The following is a 23,711-nucleotide window of genomic DNA, read 5'->3' on the forward strand; positions in this document are numbered from 1 at the left end:
AGTGGATGCGTTCTCCCTCGCTGGCCTCCTGTTAGCCAAGTGATTCACATCTGACAGGAGTGTTTATGAAGTTGCGCAGCTCCCAGCGCGTTAACAAGACAAAACCTAATGAGAAAACATGATACTGAGCTACAACAACCCGGAGCTGTTACAAACTAGTTGTTGATGTTGTGCAGCACCAAGCTTTAACAACAACAACAACAACAAAAAACACCTATAAATCCAACTGAGACATGCAGGTGATCCCAGTGAATCACATGTGTGTGTGTGTGTGTGTGTGTGTGCGTGCAGCATGGATGCAGCAGGCCTGCTTGCCTATGCAGAGCAGCACAGATGGGCGTGTGGGGGGATGGGTGCTGTCAGCTCACAGATCAAGCTGTGGGTTGGTGGTCCCATTGCTATTCACCACACAGGCACGTAGGGCATGTCAGACACGCTCCATGGTGACATAGGAGGGACTGACATTGTGTTTTGGTTTTTCTGCTCTCCTCTGGTTATGGCTGAGCTGGGAAAACACCATCAAGATAAACTCATAAACTGGACAGATTTCCCGCGGAGAGGAAAGCTTCTGATTGTGGGACACATTTCTGTGTCTTTATCACCTTTGTTTGTTACAGATAAGTCGGTGGCGAGGCTGAGCTTTTACAACCATATGATTAGGAGTTTTCTTTGGATAATGCACACATTGACTGACAGCATTTTATTAATTTATACTTGAAACACTGTCATTTTATATGAATGTAGACGTTTTTTCCTTTAAGGTTAAGCCACTTCATTATTTCCCCGCCCCCCCCTAAAAAAAAAAAACTTTTTTCCCCTGAATCAGAATCTAAAATATTTTATGTACCAGAGAGAAACTGTTAGATTGCACGTTATTCCCACTGAAAAATATTTAGAAACAAGAATAGAATTTTTTTTTAAATGTGAACAAAATAGATGTAAATGATATTTACATTTAACAATGACAAGAAAATACTGTGAAAGCAAAATATATGAATCAGAAGAATGTAAAAAAAATGCATTATTCTACAATTTTTTATTTGATTTTTACTTAAATTTTACAATTTTAACCATAATATGTATATATACCCATTAAAATACAACATATGGTTGCCTTCTTGAAATAATCGCCTTTGTCATTTTCCCCCCAATTTTTTTCAGAAAACACAAAAAACTGGAGACAAAACATCGTGAGGGGTTGTTTTAAGGGAAAAAAAAAAGTCATTTTGTCAAATAACTTAACGAACCATTTTAAGAAAGGGATGATGTGTAAACAAACACATGTTAAAAAAAAAGAATAAATATAAGGTGGGTGTATAAATATAGACGGTCGTGTCAATCCTTTTTTGGAGAAAAAAAGTTTGTGACTCTTTGTCGTGTGATTACACCACCAGGTGGAAATGAATTTGGAAACTGACGTCAGACGTGGGATTGCCTCGAATGGCGGATCTCGTGCATACTCGGCTGTCCCCCTCGGGTATTTCCGGACGGTGTGTTAAATCTCCGCCCCGCTTAATTCCTGCGTTGTTTGGGGACAGTAGGAAGATGGCGGCTGCCCCGCTGTACTGTGTCTGCCGGCAGCCCTACGATGTGAGCCGGTTTATGATCGAGTGTGACATCTGTAAAGACTGGTTCCACGGCAGGTATGTAGGTTATGGTGTCCCCTGGAACTGCGGTTTGTTTGAAGCGACAAACACTCAATGTTTCTCTGAGAAAGGCGACGGCTTTCTCAGCGGTGGACTGGTTGGCTAACATAGCTTGCTGACGAGCTAGCGGTGGGCGACGGGGGTTTTAAACCGTCTATTGACACGACTTTACCAAAGAAAGTGGGGGTCTCGCTCTTAAAATAACCTCCAATTTAACTACATCGTTCCGGAAATCAGTCTCAAACCCGGGAGATACGTCTGCTCTTTGGAAATGTAATAATAATAAGGATAAAAATATCAATGTTGAAGACTCAAAAGAGAGCCACACGAGAAGTAGTTCAAGCTCTCGTCTCACGGACCCGGATCCATGCAGGATGATAAACTGTGTCAATCAGCCCGAGTGATTTAAAGCTTGGCATAAACTACAAAGGTGTTTGCCAATCCATCAAAGACGGCTGGGAGAGAGAAGTTTAACGCTGCTCTTAATGAGTTTAAACGGATTAAGAAATTAGCGGCTGTTTTAACGTGACCCATGTTTGAGACCGAGCTCGTTTATCCAGGTCACCGAGTCGGTTTATTCAAGGTAATGCATGATAAGCACAGCCGACCTTTTTTATTTATTTTTCACCTTACTCTTATTTACGTTGGCTTCGCTTCACTTCACATGCAACTCAATTTCTTTTGGCACTGTCAGCAGTTTATTGTTAAACAGTATCGTGCTGGTGTGGGAAATACACGTTCCTGTGTAATTTTTATTGTTATTTTTAAATTAGAATTATTATTACAATTTTTTCAGTATTTTAGGCTGATTGGAAAGCAAATGGCTGAGAACAAGGACCTTGTTATGGTCGGGCTTTTGATTGACAGCTTGAGAAATTTAAATCCCCCTTCCAAGTAGAGGAAGCACATGGCAGGGGACCCCTAGTGGTGAAAAGGGCAACTATTTAAAGGCACCAAGCTACCATGATTAGTGTTGCTTTTACCTCAGTTACCTAATATATATATATGTATATGTATATGTATTTTTTTTTTTTTTACAAGTTGACTAGAAATGGTATAGACGCTGACTCACGAGCTGTGTGGGCGTGTGTTTTCTGACATGGATCTTGTTGAGAAATGTATTGTTGTGTAATACAACCTTATTGTGTGTGTGTGTGTGTGTGTGTGTGTGTGTGTGTCTGGGCTTGTATGGCATGAGTTTAACACAAAATTTTGCGGTTAACACCTTAAATCTGCAGCGAACACCCACTCGGGATGACGGGACGACCTCCTGATTCATACTGCAAATTAACTGTGAATAGTTAGAGTTAAAATAGGCTTATCATTAGCTGACTCCGATATAAAACAGATGTTTTTGTTTTTAATGTGACAAAATACATTGATTTAATATCACATGCGACTTCAGGTTTAGCGAGGGGTGAGGGGGTGGGGAGATGTCATGGTTTCGTTTTGGCTCAGTTTTATTTTTACATTAGAGAAGAGAAACAGCGTGAACAAAAATGAGTAGATAACAAAAACATAGTCACTACTGTTATTTGCTTTCATTTATGGTCTCCATTTTCATGGTCTCCATCCTCGTCTCTGTACTTAACAGTCAAGTTATTGTCTGTTTGCTTCCCAGCAGTCTGCAGCGCGCTCCTTTTCTTCCACGGGTAATGAAAAAATCGAGGCCGTCAATGCACTGTGTAGATGTTGTTTTGTCTCCTGCACTGTGAGGACATAAATGGGTCAATACTGATTATCTACATGTCATTTATCTGTCTCACTAGTAGGAACTGTACTTTTAGTTAGTTTACCAGGGTTTTATCAGTCTCTGTAGTGTCCATGAATGTCTTGCCTTGTGCTCTGATGCTGAGAGAAGGAGGACAAACACCGGTAACCAGAAAGACCTGGTTTAATTTCACTGCCACTTTGAACAAATGTGGTGACTCTTGCCCATAGGCCGACCTGGACAGACGTTACTATGTTCTTCGGTCCTTTGAATGAGCGTGTGTGGGCGTATTTCCATGGCAACAGTTTATGAATACAATAATCTGTTTTTGCCCGTGTGTTGAAATGACGGAAGCCATTGCGTAACTACATGAAGAGCCTTGCCAAAAAACTTGGCCGCTAGAATTTGTGGCTTATGAGAGCCAAAAAAGCCTGGCTGGGTCTCATGTGCCAGCAAGAAAGGGAACAAATGTTGGAGCTTCCACCATTGATGACTAATAAGCAGATACACACACTCACAGAGTTCCAACACCAGCCATATTTCCAGCCTCTTTCCCACGAGTCACGCCAGAAGGAATGGGATATTCTCTGGCCGTGGATGATGGCATGCTGATGGAGTGGAAAGGAAGGAGAGGAAATCAATGTCCTGGAGATTGTCAACATGCTAGCTTGTTGTTTGTGTGTGCGACGTGGTGAGGCTGCTACAGTTACTTGTCCCTGTCCTGCTTTCAATCACCTGTATCTCGCCACACAACACAGCCGGTGACTAAAGAGAGATGAAGGCTCAGATATCTTAAATATTGTAAATACAACTCTGTGTGGTTTGTATGCCTTCAACCAGTATTCACTGAGGTAAAGAAAAAGCAGAATAGCCCCTTTTGCTGACATAAGAAGGTCTGGTACCAACATCACGCACTTTGTCTCTCCGATTCAACAGTTCCCCAAGTGTAGGAAGTGATTTTGTTTCCTTGAAGGATAGAAAAAGAAACAGTATTTTGCAAGAGTGAGACATAAGTCTTAAGATATGTGTTGTTAGCCTTTTGTGGGTGTCCCAAACCCCAGGTTTGGGTAACCTGGTGTTGAATTACAGTTCTTTTTGGACTGCAAAATTCTGTATGGATTGAGGGATGTTGTTCTGGTGTGACACTCGGGACACACTGAGATCAGGGATTACTGACAAAAATAGCTGAATCGGGTTTCTGTGTCATCGGGGCCGATGTTCCATTTGGCAACTGTATAGTAAAGTTGATTAGGGTGACGAGGCAAGAATGTTGAGCTAAAAGCTAACTGCTAACCATAACAAACCGAGCCATTCAAATTTTTATGCTGCCATCAATAGTTAGGACCATATTAGCTTTTTGAGGGCTAATCAGTGTTGAGGACTGCTGCATGTCTCTGTTTTGGTGGGGCTTGAATGAAAACATCAGCTCCCATGATGCAGCTAATAGTGCTGCACAGTATTGGCTGATTGTGGTGTTCATGCTGGTGGTAGCTGGAGTTTTCCACCTGACTTAGTCGCTTACGTTGACCGTGATTGTTCTGCTCGGTGCTGTTGTAAAGGAGACTGAGTGAAATCCACAGCGCCTTTCAGTCACTCTGATGCATCCCCATTGCTGCAGGGGATCTCAACCAGGGCAGTCTCAAGTCCCTACTTAAGTTCTACACCGTGAGGAATTTGTTCAAAGTGGCGAATGGCATCATCGCCACAAGAACTGCATTGCTATCCGTCGCTGGTAACAACATCAACACATTTGGTCCTCGCAAACACAAACAAAAATCCATATCTGTTTGGATATTGATGGGGGAGAGAGATCTGATCTGGTCATTCACCATTAACGCCGGTTTGTTGATGCATTTTGAGCTGTCCACTTGGGCTTGAATCTCCCGGTATGCATGGTAATGGCCACCAAGGGACACCAGTGTGATGTCTCATCAGTAACCAAATACACTGCAAAACATTTGATGGTATTACAGGGGAATATTTTGACTTAGACACTGCAAGATCAACACTGCAAACTTTGTGTTAAAAAAAAAGTGCTCTTGCGCACGTTTGTTTGTTTCTAACACAGCAACTTGCTGGATGTTGTTGCTTAGTGGCTGATAAAAAGTAGGTTCACCGCTTACTGTCAGACGGCTCTCCACTTCCTCACAGCTTTTTTTTGTCTGAGTGTTACATTATTTACAGCCTCAAAAAAAAAAAAAAAAATACAGAACCTGCATCATGTATAGCCAGTTCACATCAAAACTGTGGTTGTCTGTGTGTTGGGAAGTCAGATCCCAGGGTTTACCACTGTTTTGTTGCTGACGCGCTCCAGTCCACTCACCATCTGATTTGGGTGTAGGCAGTGGGGGGTGATGACATGTCAGAAGGAAATGATTGATGGGTGCTCCTTTGGAGCCAAGTTCAATCCTCGATCTGTCAATGTCGCGCTGAGTGTGAGCACACTAAAGAGAGATGGATAGCCTCGACAGAGTGCCTCTTAAGTGTTTACGCTAAGTGGATGGATGGATGACTTGTAGAATTTTTCTTCTTCTTCTTCTTCTTTTTTTTTAACCACTGCTGCCATTGAAGGAGATGTTTTAGGTCATCCGTTTAGATGTGTGATGAGTTGATTGGCCAAAGTGACGAGCAGCCTCAGAACTTTACTAAATACTATGCTGACATCCATCAGCAGCTCTGTCTCTCAGGGGCAGGGATACTGCTTTTCTTTTTAGCGTAATCAGTGCTGATTAGGGGTCACCAGGCTCATGCATCGATCACGGGTCGGCTTGAATTATGATGTCAGAGAGAGAGAAATTTTGTCACCTGATTCGAAACAAGTTTTAAAACAGTGGATTCTGGAAAAAAGAACTTCAGTAGTTTTTTATAACTTTAATTTTGATGTATATTCAGATTAGTCAATGTCAAATTTAATCTGAGAGCCGTGGAAAAAAAATCCCTCACGGATGGCTAACTTTTGCTGCCATGAGCTTTTTGAAAACAACACGACTTCTTTGTAGTCTCTTCTACATAATAACTCTCTTTGTAATTCTTGACGTAAGATGCCCATTGGCTTGTGCAAGCAACGGTCTCTACACTTCTCAGTCAGTCTTGCTGTAATTTCAAACTGAGTTTTTAGGCTTATGTATTTCAGCAGCAGACAGTCACAAGACAGATGACTTGATATGTTTTACTGGGGCACTGGGGGCCTTCAGACAACCGTGTTGGAGACATGTGAAAGCAGAGCCCCAGTGCTGGAGGCCTTGAGGCATCCCAACCCGCACTAAAAACAATTGCGTTGTTTAAACTCCCTGACGCCCCATGAACAACAAAGTGATCTTCTTTTGTTGTTAAGAGCTGACTACAGAGAGCTTCTTTGAAGTTGCAACCGCAGCAGAGATGCAATGCTAAGATGATTTAACCAGCACAGCCCAAATAACGGAAACCTCATCCTTCTGTCAGAGCTCTGAGTCGGCCGCTGTTTATGTAAGAACTGCTTCTGGGCGAGGGTCTCCGGGGCTAATAAAGCTGGCCAGGTGTGTTTAACTCCCCTCCTCTATATCTCTATCTCTCCTGCTCATCCATTAAGGATCTGCCAGCTCCCTAATGTAGGCGTGTCACCTCCCCATGAAGAGCGGTTATTTAGAGCTTAAAATAATGGCAATGCCCGCCTCCAGCCTTTGTGTTCCTGCACTGATCATTGAGGACAATGAACCTCTCACAGTGCATGGACTAATGAATAAGCCCCCTCAGCCACACAGGAAGGAGGCCCTTGATGAGAGGAAGTAGAGAGAGAGGGGTTGCTGATGGCAGGGGTTTAGCCAAGTACACACATCTCCTCTCATTCAGGGAGGGATGTTTTGCTCGATAATCTGCTGCAGTGGCGTCACAATCCCCCAGAATAACACTCCAGCCTGAAAGAGGTGAGGATACATTGAACGTGCTTTGTCAGTGATCGCTTTCCCAGCAACTGAGTGTCACATGGGTTTTTTTTTTTTAAAAAAGGAAAGAAAAGAAAAAAGTGTTTGCACACTCACCAGCTTTGCAATGATGCAATACATCATCAAGCTTGAGAAAGGCAGGAAATACTTGGCCCTCTCTCCATTTCAGCTCAGTTCCCCTCCCTTGTGCATTCTCTCTGTCAAGTCCTCCCAGTCTCACAAACTTGGGTGTCTTGTTTGCAGGTAATAATTGCAGGTGACGCATGAGCTGAGTCAGGCCAGCGTATGTGGCATAGTGCCCTGTTTTCCCTCTGTGGCCTTACATAAAGGGAAAGTGAGATGAGGACAGCAAGGTCACCTCACCTCAGCAGCCGAACACCGTGACTCATGCTTTCCCCCTGCAAACAGCCACATGTTGGAACCAAATTCCTGATACATGAGCTCGGCCCGATGCTACAGCCAAGCTCTGTACAGTGTTATTGTTTAGTCATCCGCTCGCTCACGTGCTGGTGCAGCACAGCTTCTTGCCTTTGCCTGTTTCTAAGCTTAAGGACGAACCCTTAAGAATGATAACTGGGGTAAATGGGCATGCTCGATGGCAAAACAAATACTCCATGACCGGAGTAAAGCGGTGATGTGTTTGTTTAGTCAGTCACCCAGTATAATTGTGGCAACTAAATGCATTTAATGGCCCTTTGAGATCCGTTGCTGCTGTCAGAGGTGCCCTTTATTTTCTTATTCATGTGTGCATTACAGATGTTCTGGACAATGTTAATGTTTGCTGTGCAGCCTCTAATAGCAGCTACTCTTCATATCATGTATATGCATGAGGAGTTTTGGGGCCCAAAATTCACGCAAGCACACCACTTCCTGAGCATTTAATGGCCCTCGACTTTATTTCCTTTTACAGTTTCCTGCAATTCCTTGTAGATCAAAGCAGATAGCAGGCTGTGGTCATCTCCACCCCCGCAGGCTTCCCTCAGAGCTTATGCTAGCAACAAGCCCATCTCTCTTACCATGCTGCTATGCAGTTGCTAGCCAGTGGCCTGAAACCAGTCCTTTGAACTGTTAAAAAGGGTTTTAAGAACCCTCTTCATAACCTGTTGTGACCTTGCATCATACAAGGCACCAAGGTATTTCTTTAAGGTGTCAAACTGTGCTGGACAGGAATCCCACATGGGGGCAGAAATGCAAACTTCAGTCAACCTGCCAACAAATGTTTTGCTCCTCTCCAGCATGCACCAACCCCCATCTCTGATGATCTGAGCACCTCTGACAGCAGCAACTCTGGTTTCTCAACACAGTGACAAAATATCAGTTGTACAAGTCTGATCCAGGATGAGGAGACTTTGTTCAAAGTTTCTCACCTTTGCACCTTGTGTTGGTGTCACACCTGCAGCTTTGGATTTGCCCCATTCATCTCAGATCTACTCGGAGTAGGAATAGCATGCATTCGTTTGAAACTGTTAAATAGTTTGTTTGTTTGTTTGTTTGTTTGTTGTTGTTGTTTTTTAACAAAATGCAATTAAGCAAAGCAAAGAGATAGCAACAAAAAGAAGAAAAAGCATAAGTACACTTGAGCACAGCCAAAATGCTGTATTCAGGTCAGGGGGGTACACGGTGACGCTTTTAAAATATTGTCTTCATGTTCAGGCTTTAAACAACACTTCAAAAAAGTTGGGGACAGTGAAACACAGAGGGTTCTTTGTGTGCGAGCTTCCCGCCACTTTGTCCACATCTTTTAAGTCTCATAATGACCTGTGCTCATGCCTCTGTCTCACAAACACACACTTTGCTGACTCTAAATAGCCGCTCAGGCAGAATGGCAACTGGTGTTCATCTCATGCTGCTCTGGTATGGAGCTCTGGTATGCAAAAGTGGAATGCCTGTGTGTTAGTGCCTGCGGTTTGGCAGTTGCGAGACCGTCCGGGGGGGGGGGGGGGGGGGGGTTAGTGGGACTGACACTGACGGTGCTGGAAACTCATGGGGGGAAATCCAAAGACTGCAACAAATTGGAAGCAGGCTCGACCCTCAGCAAAAGGAGCTGGCGTTCTTACATAATCATTGAGGAAATGCCATGAAATGAGTATCAAATCCTCTTGTCCTATGAAGTTGTAGAACTTTTGTTGACTGAATAGATCAGTACAAAGAGTCCTACTCAAACATTTAACCCCTTGACATCATATTGTACCAGATGCTTTGCAGTAGCTTGGATGTGATCAGCTTGTATCAAAACCTAATCTGACCTCAAATCACGAAGAGAAGTTATTTGTTTGGAATTTCTGTCTTTTTGGTACAAAAACAAACTAAAACATGTTTTTACGGTGACAAAACCAGTGACGGGAAACGTCCGACTTGCGAATCGCATGTTGAATAGTCACGCTTGGGAATACCAGACAAAGCGCCACGCTGTTCTCACTCTGAATCTCCTGTCCGTCTCCAGCTGTGTGCAGGTAGAAGAGCATCATGCTGTGGATATCGATGTTTACCACTGTCCCAACTGTGATGTCGTACATGGACCCTCCCTGAGTGAGTAATGTTCTGTCTCATTAGTGGGTTATCTACTTCGTTTTTTTCTTGTTTGTGTGCATGTCTCTTATCCTCGGGCATCTTATCCATCACAAACTCTTATCAGATTCTCTCCATGCTGACCCTCCTGCCACTCCGTGCTTCCCCTCCCATCCTTGTCCTTGTGTGTTAGACAAGGGGGCTGCCATTCTCGACTGAGTTGCACAAGCTTTTTTTTTTTTTTTTTTTGAAGAGGGGGATGGGGTTAACCTCCAAGAGTCCAGAGGGCAGACATTACCAGGCTAATTGAATGGTGCCCCTCCTCCCCTCAACCATCCCTCAGCACAGGGGTTACGTCCTAAATGATCGTCCTTATGAAAAGTGGTGGGGATGTGTATAATTTACCACTTTGTTGGGCAAATACATCTCAACAGGGCAAAGATGGGATCAAATAGAAAACTATATCACCCACCTATATGTTGTTGTTTTTGTTTGTTTCTTACCCCCAGTGAAAAAGCGCAACAACTGGCACAGACACGATTACACAGAGCCAGATGACGGGAAGAAACCAGTGCAAGCTGGCACCCCAGTGTTCGTCAAGGAGCTGCAGAGCAGGACGTTCGCCAGGTAAATCCCAACAGGGACGAATACTCATGAATACCCTATGAATATAATAAGTATTGTTGTTAAGGGTAAAGAAACTTCTCCCGCAACCTGGCAGAAACAAGCTGGTACAAAGTGCTCCCGAGGGAAATCATCGTACTCTTTGTCACGTGGATGACATCACACCTGTCATCTCTCCTCTCACCGTCGTCTCATTTCCACGTACAGGCGTAACTCAGCTTTCATCAGCTGGTGCTTTTTCCTGCATATACAGACAGAAGATGAGAGGATGTGGGAACGATGTGTTGGACTTTAACCATGTGTTCCCTTATTCTGCTAAACTAACAAGAGAAACATTGACATCTTGTTTATGTGAAGCTCAGGAAATCTATTTAAATTGATTTCAAGTCCTTGAAATTTTTTTTCCTGCAGTTTGGAACAAAATAATACATTTTCCTTGTAACCTGTCATGACAGCCAAATTTTGAATAAATGATTGAAACTGGCCTCTAGATACCACCAGGTGCCCCAACCCGTGACTGTGATGGCATCTTAAAAAAATAAAATAAAATGAAAATTCCAATAAAATAATTTTACTGAACCCCTTATGGTTCTGTTTCAGCGGCGATGAGATCCTGATGCGGATGAAGGGTGAGCAGGTGACCCCCAGGTACCTGGAGAGGCATGGCTTCAACTACCCTATAGCTGTGACTGAGATGGAGGGTCTGGGTCTCAAACTACCAGCGCCTACTTTCAACGTCAGAGACGTGGAGCAGTATGTGGGTGAGCGCACTTCGTAACCGACAAGCTGTTTCCAGCAGCTGTATCCACTTCGCGACAGCACACGAGTGCTCCTCCTGTGGGATGATGTGATCGGACCGCACCTCAGGCTCTGTTTGCCCAAGAGCTCATGAACCCACCCAACACCAGCCAGCTAAGTGGCCGGTGCTGAGCGGGCACCACCAGCGTGTCAGTATGAACAGGTTTCCAGGTTCATTGGGTTTTAACCCACTTATCAGGCATTAAATAGCTGATTGAGTTCTCAATGAGTGACAGCTAAGGCCCCCCCGGACCACCACGCTTCCTTATTGAAACAGCTTGCCACTTCCCAGCTCCTCTTACAAGCCCATTACGAAGCCCATCAGTGTTGCTGGGTTTTTTTTTTAATCATAAAGTTCAGATTACACACTCTTTCCCTCACTTTCTCTCTCTCCCATGCCCTATTGAGCATTACACCAGAGCACAGGTGCTGTGACCAGGGACCCGGTGTCGAGTAACGCGTCCTACAGTTGGAAGACAATGGCACGGCAGGAGCAGACACTGGTGTCCTCTCTGTGTGGATTGGCATATCATTGAGGAGAGGGCAGTAGACGGTTTATGATGGAAGTTCATCAAACAGCCCAGAGTGATGAGATGATCTGTATGGCCTCACCAGGGTCCGTGCGCCGGTGTCATGCTGCTCTCCATGTTTGGACATGCTCGTTGGCGTCGCTAATCCGGTAGACCTGAGACTTGGATTGATTGATTAATCCCAACAGGGGAAAATATCCATACTGACAACATGAATTGATTGGTGTGGGCAGACAGGATTTCTCTAAACTTCATTTCCCACCAAAATATTTTGAGTTATGCTAAGAAAGTGAGACGTAAAATATTAGCCCCTGAAACACCTTCACTGCCCTCGAAGCTGATTTCTAGGCAAAACTCCTGTGCTTACACTTGTTAACAGTGGGAGTTTTTTTTGTTTCTTCTGTACTGTTTCTTTGTATTCTGATGCATTTACTGCTCGGACGGGGAAAAAAAACATCAGCGAGTGGCAGTGGGAAAGGGATCTTTGGCTGATGTTTGAGGTTGTGTGGCTTCAAGGCAGCTTTGTGTGTCACTGAGTGAGTGACTGCCCTCACTCCAGCTGTTCTCTGTCATCAGACGCTGGCCAGCTGGGCCTTCAGAGGTGTCTGTGAGTGCAAGTGCATGTGAGTGCACGTTTGTGTGTGTGATAGAGACAGAGAACACGCAAAGGGGTAATAAAAAAGGTGTGTGGGAGGGGCGAGGGGGGAAATACAACAACCAGCTGTCTGGCTGCAGATACTGCACCCCCGGTTTAACATCCGGCCCCACGTGTCACCCGAGTGTGATTTGTGGTGTCCCGACTGTTGTATTTGTGTGTTTAGCCTTTCCTTTCAACTTCTTCTTTCTATCTTTTTTTTCAGCATCTGTTTTCTGTCTCATAGGCATAAACATACCACATGCAGCCTACTCACACACACACTCTCTCGCATCTGTACATGCGTTTCCCTCCACGCTGCAAGTCTCCCACACACACAGGCTTTAAACGCAGCAGCCCTCTCACCTCCACCCACTCCTCCTCCTTTGGGACCGCCGGTCTGGACAGATTGACAGATTGTCTCCCTTTGCTGCCCCTCCTCACGCTGCCATATTGATGCCAGTTTCCCTCAGGGCTTGATCTCCAAAAGCACATGGAAATGCCAGCCGGCCGGTGACCCCAGTGATCCCTCCGCCCACTCAGCAGCCAATTAAAAAGCTGTAGAAAGATATGATCCAGGCGCATGCGGTCTCTATGATATTACTCTGACCTAACAGTCTTGCCTCTCCTATCTCCAATCTAGGTGGCGACAAAGTAATCGATGTGATCGATGTGGCACGGCAGGCGGACAGCAAGATGAAGCTCAGCGAGTTTGTCAAGTATTACACGAACCCCCTTCGACCGAAGGTCCTCAACCTCATCAGCCTGGAGTTTTCTGATACCAAGTAAGAGATGCTGCAGGCTGATAGCTGTGGCGCTTCAACAAGGCCCAAGAATAAACAGGATTCTCATCATTCGGTCGTGCCACAGTCCTGAAAACCTTCATCGAAGTACAAATACTTTGTAGAGTTTGACATATCTGTACTTTTGTGGTCTTCTATCCCCTATATTTCGCCACGAATTCCTGTATGCTTTATTCTTCATATTGATCTTTGTCTTTTGATAAGTTGGTATATGATAGGCCAGTTTTGCACATCTCCCCCTTGCTCATCATTTGTTCATGATGAAGAAATGTAATGTGTGGGTTTTTCCCCAAATATTTAGGAATTAAGGAAAAGGGTAACTTTTTCACATTCACAATGTTGATGGATTATTCTGTATGCAGAAACCATAAACATCATATAAACATTTTTTTCTATACAGATAATAGCAGTATTGGGAGGTATTGGTTATCGTTTGAATTCAGTTGTAAAATATGTTTTAAATATGTTGTCTGCTAAAAATCCAACATTTTGCATCTCTTGTTTTAATTGGTTCCCTGGTTCAAAATTGAACGTGACAGGAACACAGAAAAAATATGTATTGGACTCATACACACGTAGACAGAGAACATAACTGCCTTTGAGTTTGTTTTCTGGGTTTAAAAACGCAACACTTGATGAAACTTGACTTTTCCGTGCCACCTCAAGGATGTCTGAGCTGGTGGAGGTTCCTGACGTGGCTCAGAAGATGTCCTGGGTGGAGAACTACTGGCCGGACGACTCCTTCTTCCCCAAGCCCTTTGTCCAAAAGTACTGCCTCATGGGGGTCAAGGACAGTTACACAGATTTCCACATCGACTTTGGAGGCACCTCCGTCTGGTACCATGTTCTCTGGGTAAGTTAGCAGTAAGATCAGCCATGAACGCATGGAAACGAGGGAAGAGCTGCGTCGCAGGCTTTTCGCTGAAGTTGACATTGTCCAGGCCAAATCGAATGTTTTTTGTGGAGTGTAAGGGCAGGCTGCCCTCACATTTGTCAAGCTCACCGACTCGCATGTTCGTATCGACTCAAGTATTTTCGACTACACAACCACAGCTGATTGGCTAGCACTTGCCAAAAGGTCGCTCTGCCTCTCACATCGCATCTATCTATCAAGTCTTGCTCGTGGGGATTTTCTCACCCGCCCACTCCAGCTGACACAAATGTCAAACTGGAGTGAGGGGATGGTGGGTGCGTCTCCAAAGCTGCTGTGCTCCAACATCAAAGTAGCATCTTGGTCTGCTTCACAGGGTGAGAAGGTCTTCTACTTGATCAAGCCCACTCCCGCCAACCTTGCACTATACGAGGCATGGAGCTCCTCGCCCAATCAGAGTGAAGTGTTCTTTGGTGACAAAGTGGACAAGTGCTACAAGTGTATTGTGTCCCAAGGAACCACCCTGCTCATCCCCACAGGTAGGCCACTGTTTACATGTGACATCTGTAAGATTTCCATCCAAATGTATCACAGATTTGAACCACATTTTCAGATCTGGGAGAGAAATTTTGTGAATTAATTTTTATCTGCTACTTTTAGTTGTTTTTTTGTCTCTCGGCCGTCTTACAGAGCCAGTATCAGTCCCTCATTCATTCTGTTCAGATTTAACTTGGATCGAAGTGTGTTGTTAACGTAGGTTTGCTTTCAGATTTGATTCCTGGTTGTATATTGGTTTTTACTCAAGGACTGTTTGAACCTACTACTTTTTTTGGGACCTTTGACCCTCTCATTCTTTTTATCATGTGGCTCAAAGGCTGGATACATCTGAACTTAATTGCAGGCACACAAAGGACTTTAACTTTGTCAGAAATGTCACCAACAACCTCCCGTGACAGTATGACTTTTTTGAGTTGTGTTTCTCATTCTCTGCAAGTTTTTTTTTTTTAAATATTTGCTCTTTTATAATGGGCTTCAAACTGATGCTTTAAAACTGAAGTAGTTTTCATTCTTCCAGCCAATTGGCTGGTAACTTTTCAGACTCTTGGAACTCGACAAGCTTTGTGGTCTCTTTACTTCATGTAGTTTTACCATCTTGCACCTATCTGTTTCATTCATGAATAACCTTTTGTAGGAAGTGTGCGATTTCAGCTCAACGCTGCGACCTGAACACGGCATGCAAACACACACGTACACAAAGTTAACGCAAAGTGATGTTTCACATCACTCCCGCCAGGAAAGTGCAGACTTCTTGAAGGTCTCCTGTCATTGCCAAAGGAAAATAACAAAGACAGGATGTCTTCCTCAGCAACAGCACAAACAGTTCTTAATGGCTGTAATTACAATGGGAAAATTAAGAGAAAGAGATCTTATGTAATGTGATGAAAGTAGCACAGATGCTGTTGCTCACAGCTTCACCTTCTTGCCAGGTTTCCTTCATGTGGTATTTCTGTCTTCTGTGCATTTTTAACTAGCATTTATATAGCTGATCAGTCTTTCATGTCAAAAGTGTAAAATGATGTTTGGGTTTCATGCCACTAACGGAAGTAGACGTGCTTTCGTCTGCTGGATTGACGCTAACGTCCCCAGTCAGTTTCTCAATAAACTTTTCAAGCGGATGGTTTGTTTGCCCCGTGGCCGACAAAGTTCAGCTCAGCCTGTCAGCTCCTGCGCGTCCTCCATCATTCTCCCAGCCGTGCTCTCTCAGCAGGCTGAAGCAGCATTGTAGAGGAGCTTTTGGAAGAGAGGGTGTGGAGAGGTAGGAATTAAGTGGGGGTCAGAGAGCACAGTAGGTCAGTCAAGCAGTGTATTATCAGGCCTGTCTATCAGTCTTACGCCCCCCCCACCCCCCGACTCTGCTTTCTCTCACTTTGTGTTGCCCAGAGAGTGTGTTCATCTGTGGGAGATGCATCAAATCTCATATAGAGCTTGAACCTGGGAAGGAATGTACATGTTAATATGTGGTTGGTTTATATTTTTGTATCCAGGCATAAGAATGACACTTTTCTCTGTTTATTCATGCAGCATTTCTGGTATTGAAGCATGACTCTGGTTGTCTGGCTCCACTTACTGCCTGTGAGTTTGGTCGTGTTAATTTCTATCCTCTGGCGCCCCCATAGGCTGGATCCATGCTGTTCTCACCTCTCAGGATTGCATGGCGTTTGGAGGGAACTTCCTTCACAACCTCAATATTGGCATGCAGCTCAGGTAAACATCCACACTGTTTTGTTTTGTTTTTTTGGTTGTGTATTTTTTTTTTTTTTTATATGATTTGTTTGTTTCTCAGGTGTTATGAGATGGAGCGTCGTCTGAAAACCCCAGACCTCTTTAAGTTTCCTTACTTCGAGGCCATCTGCTGGTATGTGGCCAAGAACCTCCTGGAAACCTTAAAAGGTGAGTGTTAAATCGTATACTGACCGATGACATCGCAGGTAGGCACGTCCAGGATCGCAACACTCCAACTACTGACCTTAAAACAAGACGATGCGTTGATTTAGGTGTTTGCATGAGTTGCTTATTGAATATCCCAATCATATTCCTGTTTAACACTAATGACTGTCGGCGCCCGCCCACATTTTATCCCATGTTGGACCGTTTAGCCACTTCGTCTTTAATAGTGGCAGCCATCTTTCCCTTTGCAAACACGTGCAAATAAATCCACAAACACTCAGTGGAAGCTAAAGCGTGCAGTGTTAAGCAGTGTGACGGCGTTCATATCGCAAAGTTTGCAACTAAGGTCTGAACTCTCCTCATTGTGATTTATTAATATGAATTAAATTATTGCTGACTATGACCTGATATGGGTCATCAGAAAATTTAGCGTCGTCATTGGCGAGCACGTGTAGAGCTGCTGGGGAAGAGTAAAGCGATTTGAAAGCAGGATTCGTTCTTGGAAAGCAGTCATTCTCTGACTACACGTGCATGTTCTCCACATACGTAGGAACAAAAATATTTGCTGACATGACGTCCTGACGCGGTCCCTAGCACTGCCTGCTAACGCCTCACCGGGATTCTGTCAGTCCTTTGTATTGGTGGTCTCATCCCTCTTGTTGCCCCCTCAGAACTACGAGAAGACAATTGTCCTCCACCAACCTACTTAACGGAGGGAGTGAAGGCTTTAATCAGTGCACTGAAGACCTGGCTGAAGAGAGAGGTGAGACTCGGCCTCAGTGTTGTCACAGTTGAATCTGTGCACATCTGGACCTGCCTCTGCCTTTGCTATCTCGCATCGACATGGTTACTGTTACACACGCTGAGCTGTAGCCGTTTGCTCTTATCTCTTATGTGTCGTGTCAGTGGCCAACAACAGGCTTGTCTCTGTTCACTCGCTCCTGTCTGAATGTGGTATGTTGTGACCCTGCAGGTGACCGGGCCCACCAGTGAGGTACCAGACAATATCAGGCCCAATCATCTCATCAAAGAGCTGACTAAGGAAATCCGCTACCTGGAGGTAAGGAAGGCTGACAGCGCAGCGACCGGACACATGAGACGTTAGACCTATGAGTGATGGTGCACCTGTGCTGCTTATAGATAGAACAACATGGAATTGGCTTCAACTTACTTGAGAAACCTGCAGCCTGGTTTTTCAGTACGAAATTTGGCAAGGAAGTGGTTTTCAGCAATTCTTGTTATTTTCTCTCTTCATATAAATTTTTTTAAAAAAGGGAAAATCCAGCGCCCTTCTTCCTCATGTTACTGTTGTGATAGAAACAGTAACTTCTGCGAGTTCAAGCATGGTCTGATCCACCCGTTACTTCAGCGCTCATGCAACTGTGCAGAAGAAATATCTAGCCAAACTTTTTTTTTTTTTTTTAATTATCTAAATTTTTTGGAGAAAAATGAAATTATGCCACAAATTCAGGATCAGATGAGATCAATCACTCCTTGCTGTACTTTTACATGACAAATATCCTAGAATATTTTGAATGATTTGAAAGTTGATATTTGCCTCATTCATAAACAAACGTGTGTCAATGTTACAAATGATGTGCAGTTCATACCAGGCGAGGGAACTTTTGTCTCTCTGCGTTTTGTTGATGGTTTTGTTTGCAGCTGTCGCAAAGCACAGAAATGTCACGATGCTGCAGAGTCAGTCTGGTCGCGAGCATATTTAGTGACTGATCACATGTTATGTTTGGACATCGACTCTTCAGGAGGAACCAGGAAGCGGTAACAAGCTGGTGAAATCTCAGGGAAGTGGGTGTGGAGTAGGTTTGGGATCAAACGGATGCCCGGCTACTCGCGCCACACTTGAGAGGCTGTGCCAGGCCCGGCGGGCCAGACGGGCTGCCAGGCGGTTGAGGGAGCAGCAGCGACAGGCCCCCAAGATACCTTCCAACCTGGACATCTTGGAACAGCACACCAGGGAGGTGCTGCGGAGGCTGGAGGTGGGACCTCTGGAGGAGGTGAGCACCGGGAAGGAATAATTAATATATGGTTGGCTTAAGTGTTGATTGAATTCAATTAGTGAGTGGTCGTTGCTCGCGTACTGATTTACTCTGACCCGTACCACCAGGATCCAGCATTCTGTGCCAAGGTTCATGGGAAGCTCAACAAAGTGTCAACAGCATCAGCAGCTGCTGCAGCCGAGTCTCTGGAGGAGAACCACCTACGGCTCATGCTAGTCAACGGCAGAATAATTCGGTCAGAATTCACTCTCTTCTTGGTTTGTGCATCTGAAGACCTTTGAATTTGGCCTCATTCACATTTGCACCCTTCATCCTGGGAAGAGGGTGATGTCAACGAAAGCTGGAACATTACCGGGAAAGACAGACAGATTACTCTATGAATCCCTTTTGGACGTTCCGCCAGGGAAATTGTAATCTCCTACACATTCACTGCACTGTTACCATAAAGGTAAAAATAATAGACATAAATAAAACTGGTTTTACTGTCCTTCCCGGGGCAGCTTGCCCCCCTGCGATCGGCACTGTCACGTCGTGTGCGAGCAGGTGCGAGACAGGAATGCTCTGGAATGAAGCTGCATGTGTAAATCACCAGCGGTGCCTGGAATGTATCCCCAGCAAAGAAACAGGCTGAAATAAATGAAGTTACATTTGAGTACATTTCAGGTAATCACCTTCACACAGGAGGTGACGTATTTCAGAAACCGTACGAGTATTATCAGTGGAGCAATATATATGGTCAGATAAATATTAATGTAGTTTAAAAAAAAAGGAGACTTAAACATTTTAAGTAACAATATGAGTCCATGTTAACTCTAGCCAGGTCACTAACTGACTTGCTTCATGTGTGCAGAGATATGAGGCGACCAGCCAGCAGCCCGGTGAAGACGGAGGGTGAAAGAATATCTCTTTATCTACCGAAGAACGGTGTGGACATCAAGTCAGAGAGGACATCGGACAGTCGGGAGCAGCACAGCACGGATGAGAAACCCCTACTCCTCAGTAAGTCCCCTGCGACTGATTTTGATCGCTAATATATTCAGTTTACTGCCAGTAAAGTCTCAGTATTGGCTGAGAAAATATGGCAAGTGTCAATATTTGAGGCTGATGATGATGTCCTGCGTTACCTAGTGGGTCTTGAGAGGGTGAAGACTGAACTCAGGGAAGAAGTCTCAGGACACTCCAGTGTCTCAGACGTGGACTCAGACAGTGACTCTCCCTCAGAGGTAAATGCACTGAACTTGTATGAAGAAACCAGACTGTTGTTGTAGTCCAGGATGGAGGCTCACTAAAACCTTTTTATTATAAATAATATGAACAGGAGGCAGAGCCACAACGTGCTGTTTTCTTCACATATTGGATGCTCTGTCTCCTCATGCTGGTATTACTTAAGCGTCCTACTTTTTTACTCTATAATTACTCTCTCTACATAGCGCAAAGACTCGTCATCGTCATCCTCCTCTGATGAGGATTCAGACAGTTCCCAGGAGGAAGAGGAGGATGAGGAGGAGGAGGAGGAGGAGGAGAGGGGCTCATCTCAGCAGAAAGGCTCAGGGCACACCATAGAGCTGGACCAGTCTGGCCAGAAACTCAGGCACAAACACAAACCACTCAAACGGTGAGGACCCTGTCAAAGCGTCCCTTCACGCTAGAATGAGTACCAACTGCACTGAGAGGTAGTAAGTGATGTCATGTCTGCTCTCTGCAGAGAACGCCCTACCTCACCCAGCACAGAAGAGGCCATTCAGGGGATGCTGTCAATGGCCGGTCTGCTGTGCCCCTCCAAGCCGGAGAAGGTAGCCCCATCCCAGGAGCCCTGGTGGTGCGGGCCCAACCAGAGCTTGCCGCTGGAGCAAAGGGAGGCGGTGCAGCACCAGCGCCGCCTGCAGGGGGACAACGGCCCGATAGACAGCCAGGGCAACAGCAGCGAGGCCTGGGACAATCAGGGGCTCCCCAGCCCTCTCAGCCGAAACCACACCATCAGCCCAGAGACGGACTACCAGTACTGTGACCCCTCCATGTCTCCGCCACTGCACCCCTCCAAGAGACACGCCCCCAACCCCCCACCCATCAGCAATCAGGCCACAAAAGGTTTTTGGCATTAAATTATAATTATTATTATTATTATTTTTTTATCACTTGCAGAATGACGGTCATGTTGAGCTCCTGGAAAATCTCAATGTTAATCCAATGTGAGGTCACATCAAAACTGGACGGGGAGCCACTCGTGGCTAAATATGCTCCTTAAACCAGTGTGACTGAGAATGAACAACGCAGGAGGCGCCTGGTATTCAGCCGTTTAATATTAGGCAAGAAGAAATACTTGCAGCGAGAGGGAGAACCTCTGACGCAACAGCTGAGAGAAGATGAGCAGAAGAGGTGGAGAGAACCTCGTTAACGTAGAACTTCCGACTATGAGAATGCGTCAAACTGCAGGACAAATTTTCAAACCGTAATAAATGTGGAAACTCCCATTAAAATATATTTTGAAAAGTGATAAATGTGTGGGAAAAGTTCAAGAAATCTGTGTTTTGCTGGCCGTAGGTGACGCACCTTTTTATATAATCGCTTCTAATGCTGAACATGTCGGGTTCATAAGGTCAGGAAAAGCCTGGAAATCTCGAAATGGGAATTTCCAGGCCTGGAATTTTTTGGGGGGAAACAAAGAACATTTTCAAAAAGTCATAGATATTTATAAAGACCTGAATATCAGGGGAAAAAATGTTTATTGACCCTGTGCATGTAAACCAAACACCTGTAATAACTCTTACTGTTTTTATTTTTCAGGCAAGCGGCCCAAAAAAGGAATGGCAACAGCCAAGCAGAGACTGGGGAAGATTTTGAAACTCAACAGACACAGTCGCGTCTTTGTCTAACACTCCAAAACAACGCAGGAAATTGGGCCCTTTTGTTGAAGACAAAACAAACCAACCAACCAACAATTAATTTGTGTATTTGTTACCAGACACTTTTGTGCTGTGGAAATGGGGGAAGGCGGTGGAAAACAAACAAAATGACTGGCTGGAGAACTGAAAGACACGTAAAACACGCTCACTGTGCATGCTTAGGAGACAGGGTATCGGATTTGAAATAAGCAAATGCACGACTTTCACTACAAGCACACTAAGAACAAAATGGAGAGGAGCTACAGGAGGCGGAGGACGTCTCGGCTGCGTGGAGAGGTTGGACTCGCTCCTTCGGGCATTAGAACGGACGTGAAACGTGGAGGTCTACCAAACAAACAACAACAAAACAAAACATTTGCTTTGCTGGGGAGACGGCCAGGCTTCTACTGCACCATATTCCCAAGTATTCCCCCTCTCGCCGGTCGCTCGGCGGCTTCCTGGCTCATCTGTGACGAGGAGAACGGAGTAGCTCAGCTTCTGGATCTCCGGCAGGGAGTTTTCCTCGAGACCCGGGAAGACACGAGGTGCTAAGGACGAGGTAGTGGACCGAGATTTCAAAAAAATGGTGCTCATTTGTTTCTCCACTCATGCTTGTCCCCCTCAGCCCCTCTCCTCCTCCTCCCTTCTCCCTTTATCTCAATCACACCAGCAATAATGACTTGGAGGAGAACGGATCGGGAGGCAGCACTTTGAAGCTTTTGGATTAAGATTTTTCTTTTTTTACGTCGAACAGTGAATCGGTGCATTCTGACTTGCATAATTCAGTGCAAAAAAATATTCTCTCAGATCCGATGGTGTTGAGCTAAGACACGTCCCTCAAAGTGCTGCCCCTCACTGACCTGAAATAGGAATTACGAGTCATTGACCAACTCGGAAAAAAAAAAAGATGATAAATGACTCGCATGATATCCTGCTTAATTTATTTCTCGTTTAATCTGTGTTGTTTTTTAATGTTATTTTTATGGATTCTGAATAATGTATTTATTAATTGAAAGAGAATGATTTTATTATATTTTGACCCTAAACCTCAGCTTTTTTTTTGTGAGGATTTTCCTTTTCATAGGATTTTTTTTTTTAAAGAAAAAAATCTTTTAACATTTTTTTTTTTGTAAATGTGGTTGTTTTTGAAGTTTGCGTGGTCATCATCTGTTGTGTAGCAATTACGAATCTTTAATTCCATTTCTACGACACCTCCAGTTGAATAGATCATGTGTTGTTTCTTCTCCCTGTAGCCAGAGATGTTGGGCGATGTGCGAATAGAGAATAACGTTAGGTTTCTAACTTCCATGTCTACACCTGAGCATTTGCAACTAGTGCCACTTATCATCTAGCAAAAAAAAAAACAAACAAAAACCCAACAACAACAAAAAAAAAGTATTCTGAGCCACTGTGGTCGATCCAAAGTCAATGTGTTCAGAAGTGGAAGAACTTCAATGGAATGAGTGAGTTTTTGTTTTTTTTCTTGTGGAAAAAAAAAAAAAAAGCCCAGTGCTGATGTGAGTTTTGCTCGAAGTGCGCAGTTCTTCACTCTCAGGGAATGATGCCATGGACATAACCTTCGATTAAACCATCAGCTGTACCGTGGACAGGATGTTCTCACTCACGAGCTTCATCTCACGCTTGGTTTTTATTTTCAACGCACAAGAAAAACGACGTCATGGTCTTCAAGTTGTGAGGAAATGTCTTTGTACCTTTTTTAAGCTACTTCTGCAACGTGATTTTGTTTTTTGGCCTCTTAACACACTTTTAAGCTCAGTGTTACCGTAGAAACACCCTAAACATGAGTTCTTGCTAACGTCTCACCCAGGCCAACTGATGGCAAGTAGCTTTAAGAGCACTCGTTGGAAAGCTTCGCTCAGGTTGACGTAAAGCGCACGTGACGTGCAGGTGACTGTTCTCAATTAGCTAATCCCAACACAAAGAACCAATTTAACAATTAGTGTTAATCACCTCACCAGACTGGTTTCCTCTCTTCTTACACACTTCAACCTTTGAACTCTTTGCATGTCAAGCTGGCCCGCAGGCAGGGTTTTTTATAAGCTGTTCTGTTCATCCTATCTGTCCCCTTTTTGCTTTTTATATGCAGCTCTCTCCGCATTTGTGTTTTGTGCATTTGGTTCTTGCAATGGTTCTTTTTTTTTTTTTCCTCTCCATATAAATGGCTTATTATTTTAAAAGAAACACTGGCTAACTGTGACACTGTTAATGCGTTGCATTTTGTTTCTGCATTTCAAAAATTGCGTGTAAATAAAAACTAATGAAATAATTTGGACTTCTCTGCAAATCCAGATCTTAAC

General features: G+C 44.4%; 1 protein-coding gene across 1 annotated transcript; it reads left to right on the forward strand.

The window, feature by feature from the left end:
* Positions 1-1,484: 1,484 nt before the first annotated feature.
* kdm7aa (lysine (K)-specific demethylase 7Aa) lies at positions 1,485-23,698 on the forward strand. The gene is made up of 18 exons (XM_086201901.1): positions 1,485-1,643; positions 9,721-9,806; positions 10,295-10,412; positions 11,010-11,170; positions 13,015-13,156; positions 13,841-14,027; positions 14,422-14,584; positions 16,223-16,310; positions 16,390-16,496; positions 17,165-17,256; positions 17,467-17,553; positions 18,257-18,508; positions 18,619-18,746; positions 19,362-19,510; positions 19,640-19,734; positions 19,942-20,126; positions 20,217-20,599; positions 21,296-23,698. The coding sequence occupies exons 1-18, from the start codon at positions 1,546-1,548 to the stop codon at positions 21,382-21,384; spliced, it is 2,610 nt and encodes an 869-aa protein (XP_086058027.1). The 5' UTR covers positions 1,485-1,545; the 3' UTR covers positions 21,385-23,698.
* The last annotated feature ends 13 nt before the right edge of the window (positions 23,699-23,711 follow it).

Source organism: Aulostomus chinensis, chromosome 4 (assembly GCF_037954235.1).
Source record: "Aulostomus chinensis isolate RoL2024-O1b breed Wild chromosome 4, RoL_Achi_v1.0, whole genome shotgun sequence".
Taxonomy (NCBI): Eukaryota; Metazoa; Chordata; class Actinopteri; order Syngnathiformes; family Aulostomidae; genus Aulostomus; species Aulostomus chinensis.

Bases quoted from the DNA above. Each gene is read 5' to 3' on its own strand.
- kdm7aa (XM_086201901.1), top strand. From the start codon at position 1,546: ATGGCGGCTGCCCCGCTGTACTGTGTCTGCCGGCAGCCCTACGATGTG. The intron at 1,644-9,720 runs GTATGTAGGTTA...GTCCGTCTCCAG, and splicing joins AAAGACTGGTTCCACGGCAG to CTGTGTGCAGGTAGAAGAGC. The intron at 20,127-20,216 runs GTGAGGACCCTG...TGCTCTCTGCAG, and splicing joins AAACACAAACCACTCAAACG to AGAACGCCCTACCTCACCCA.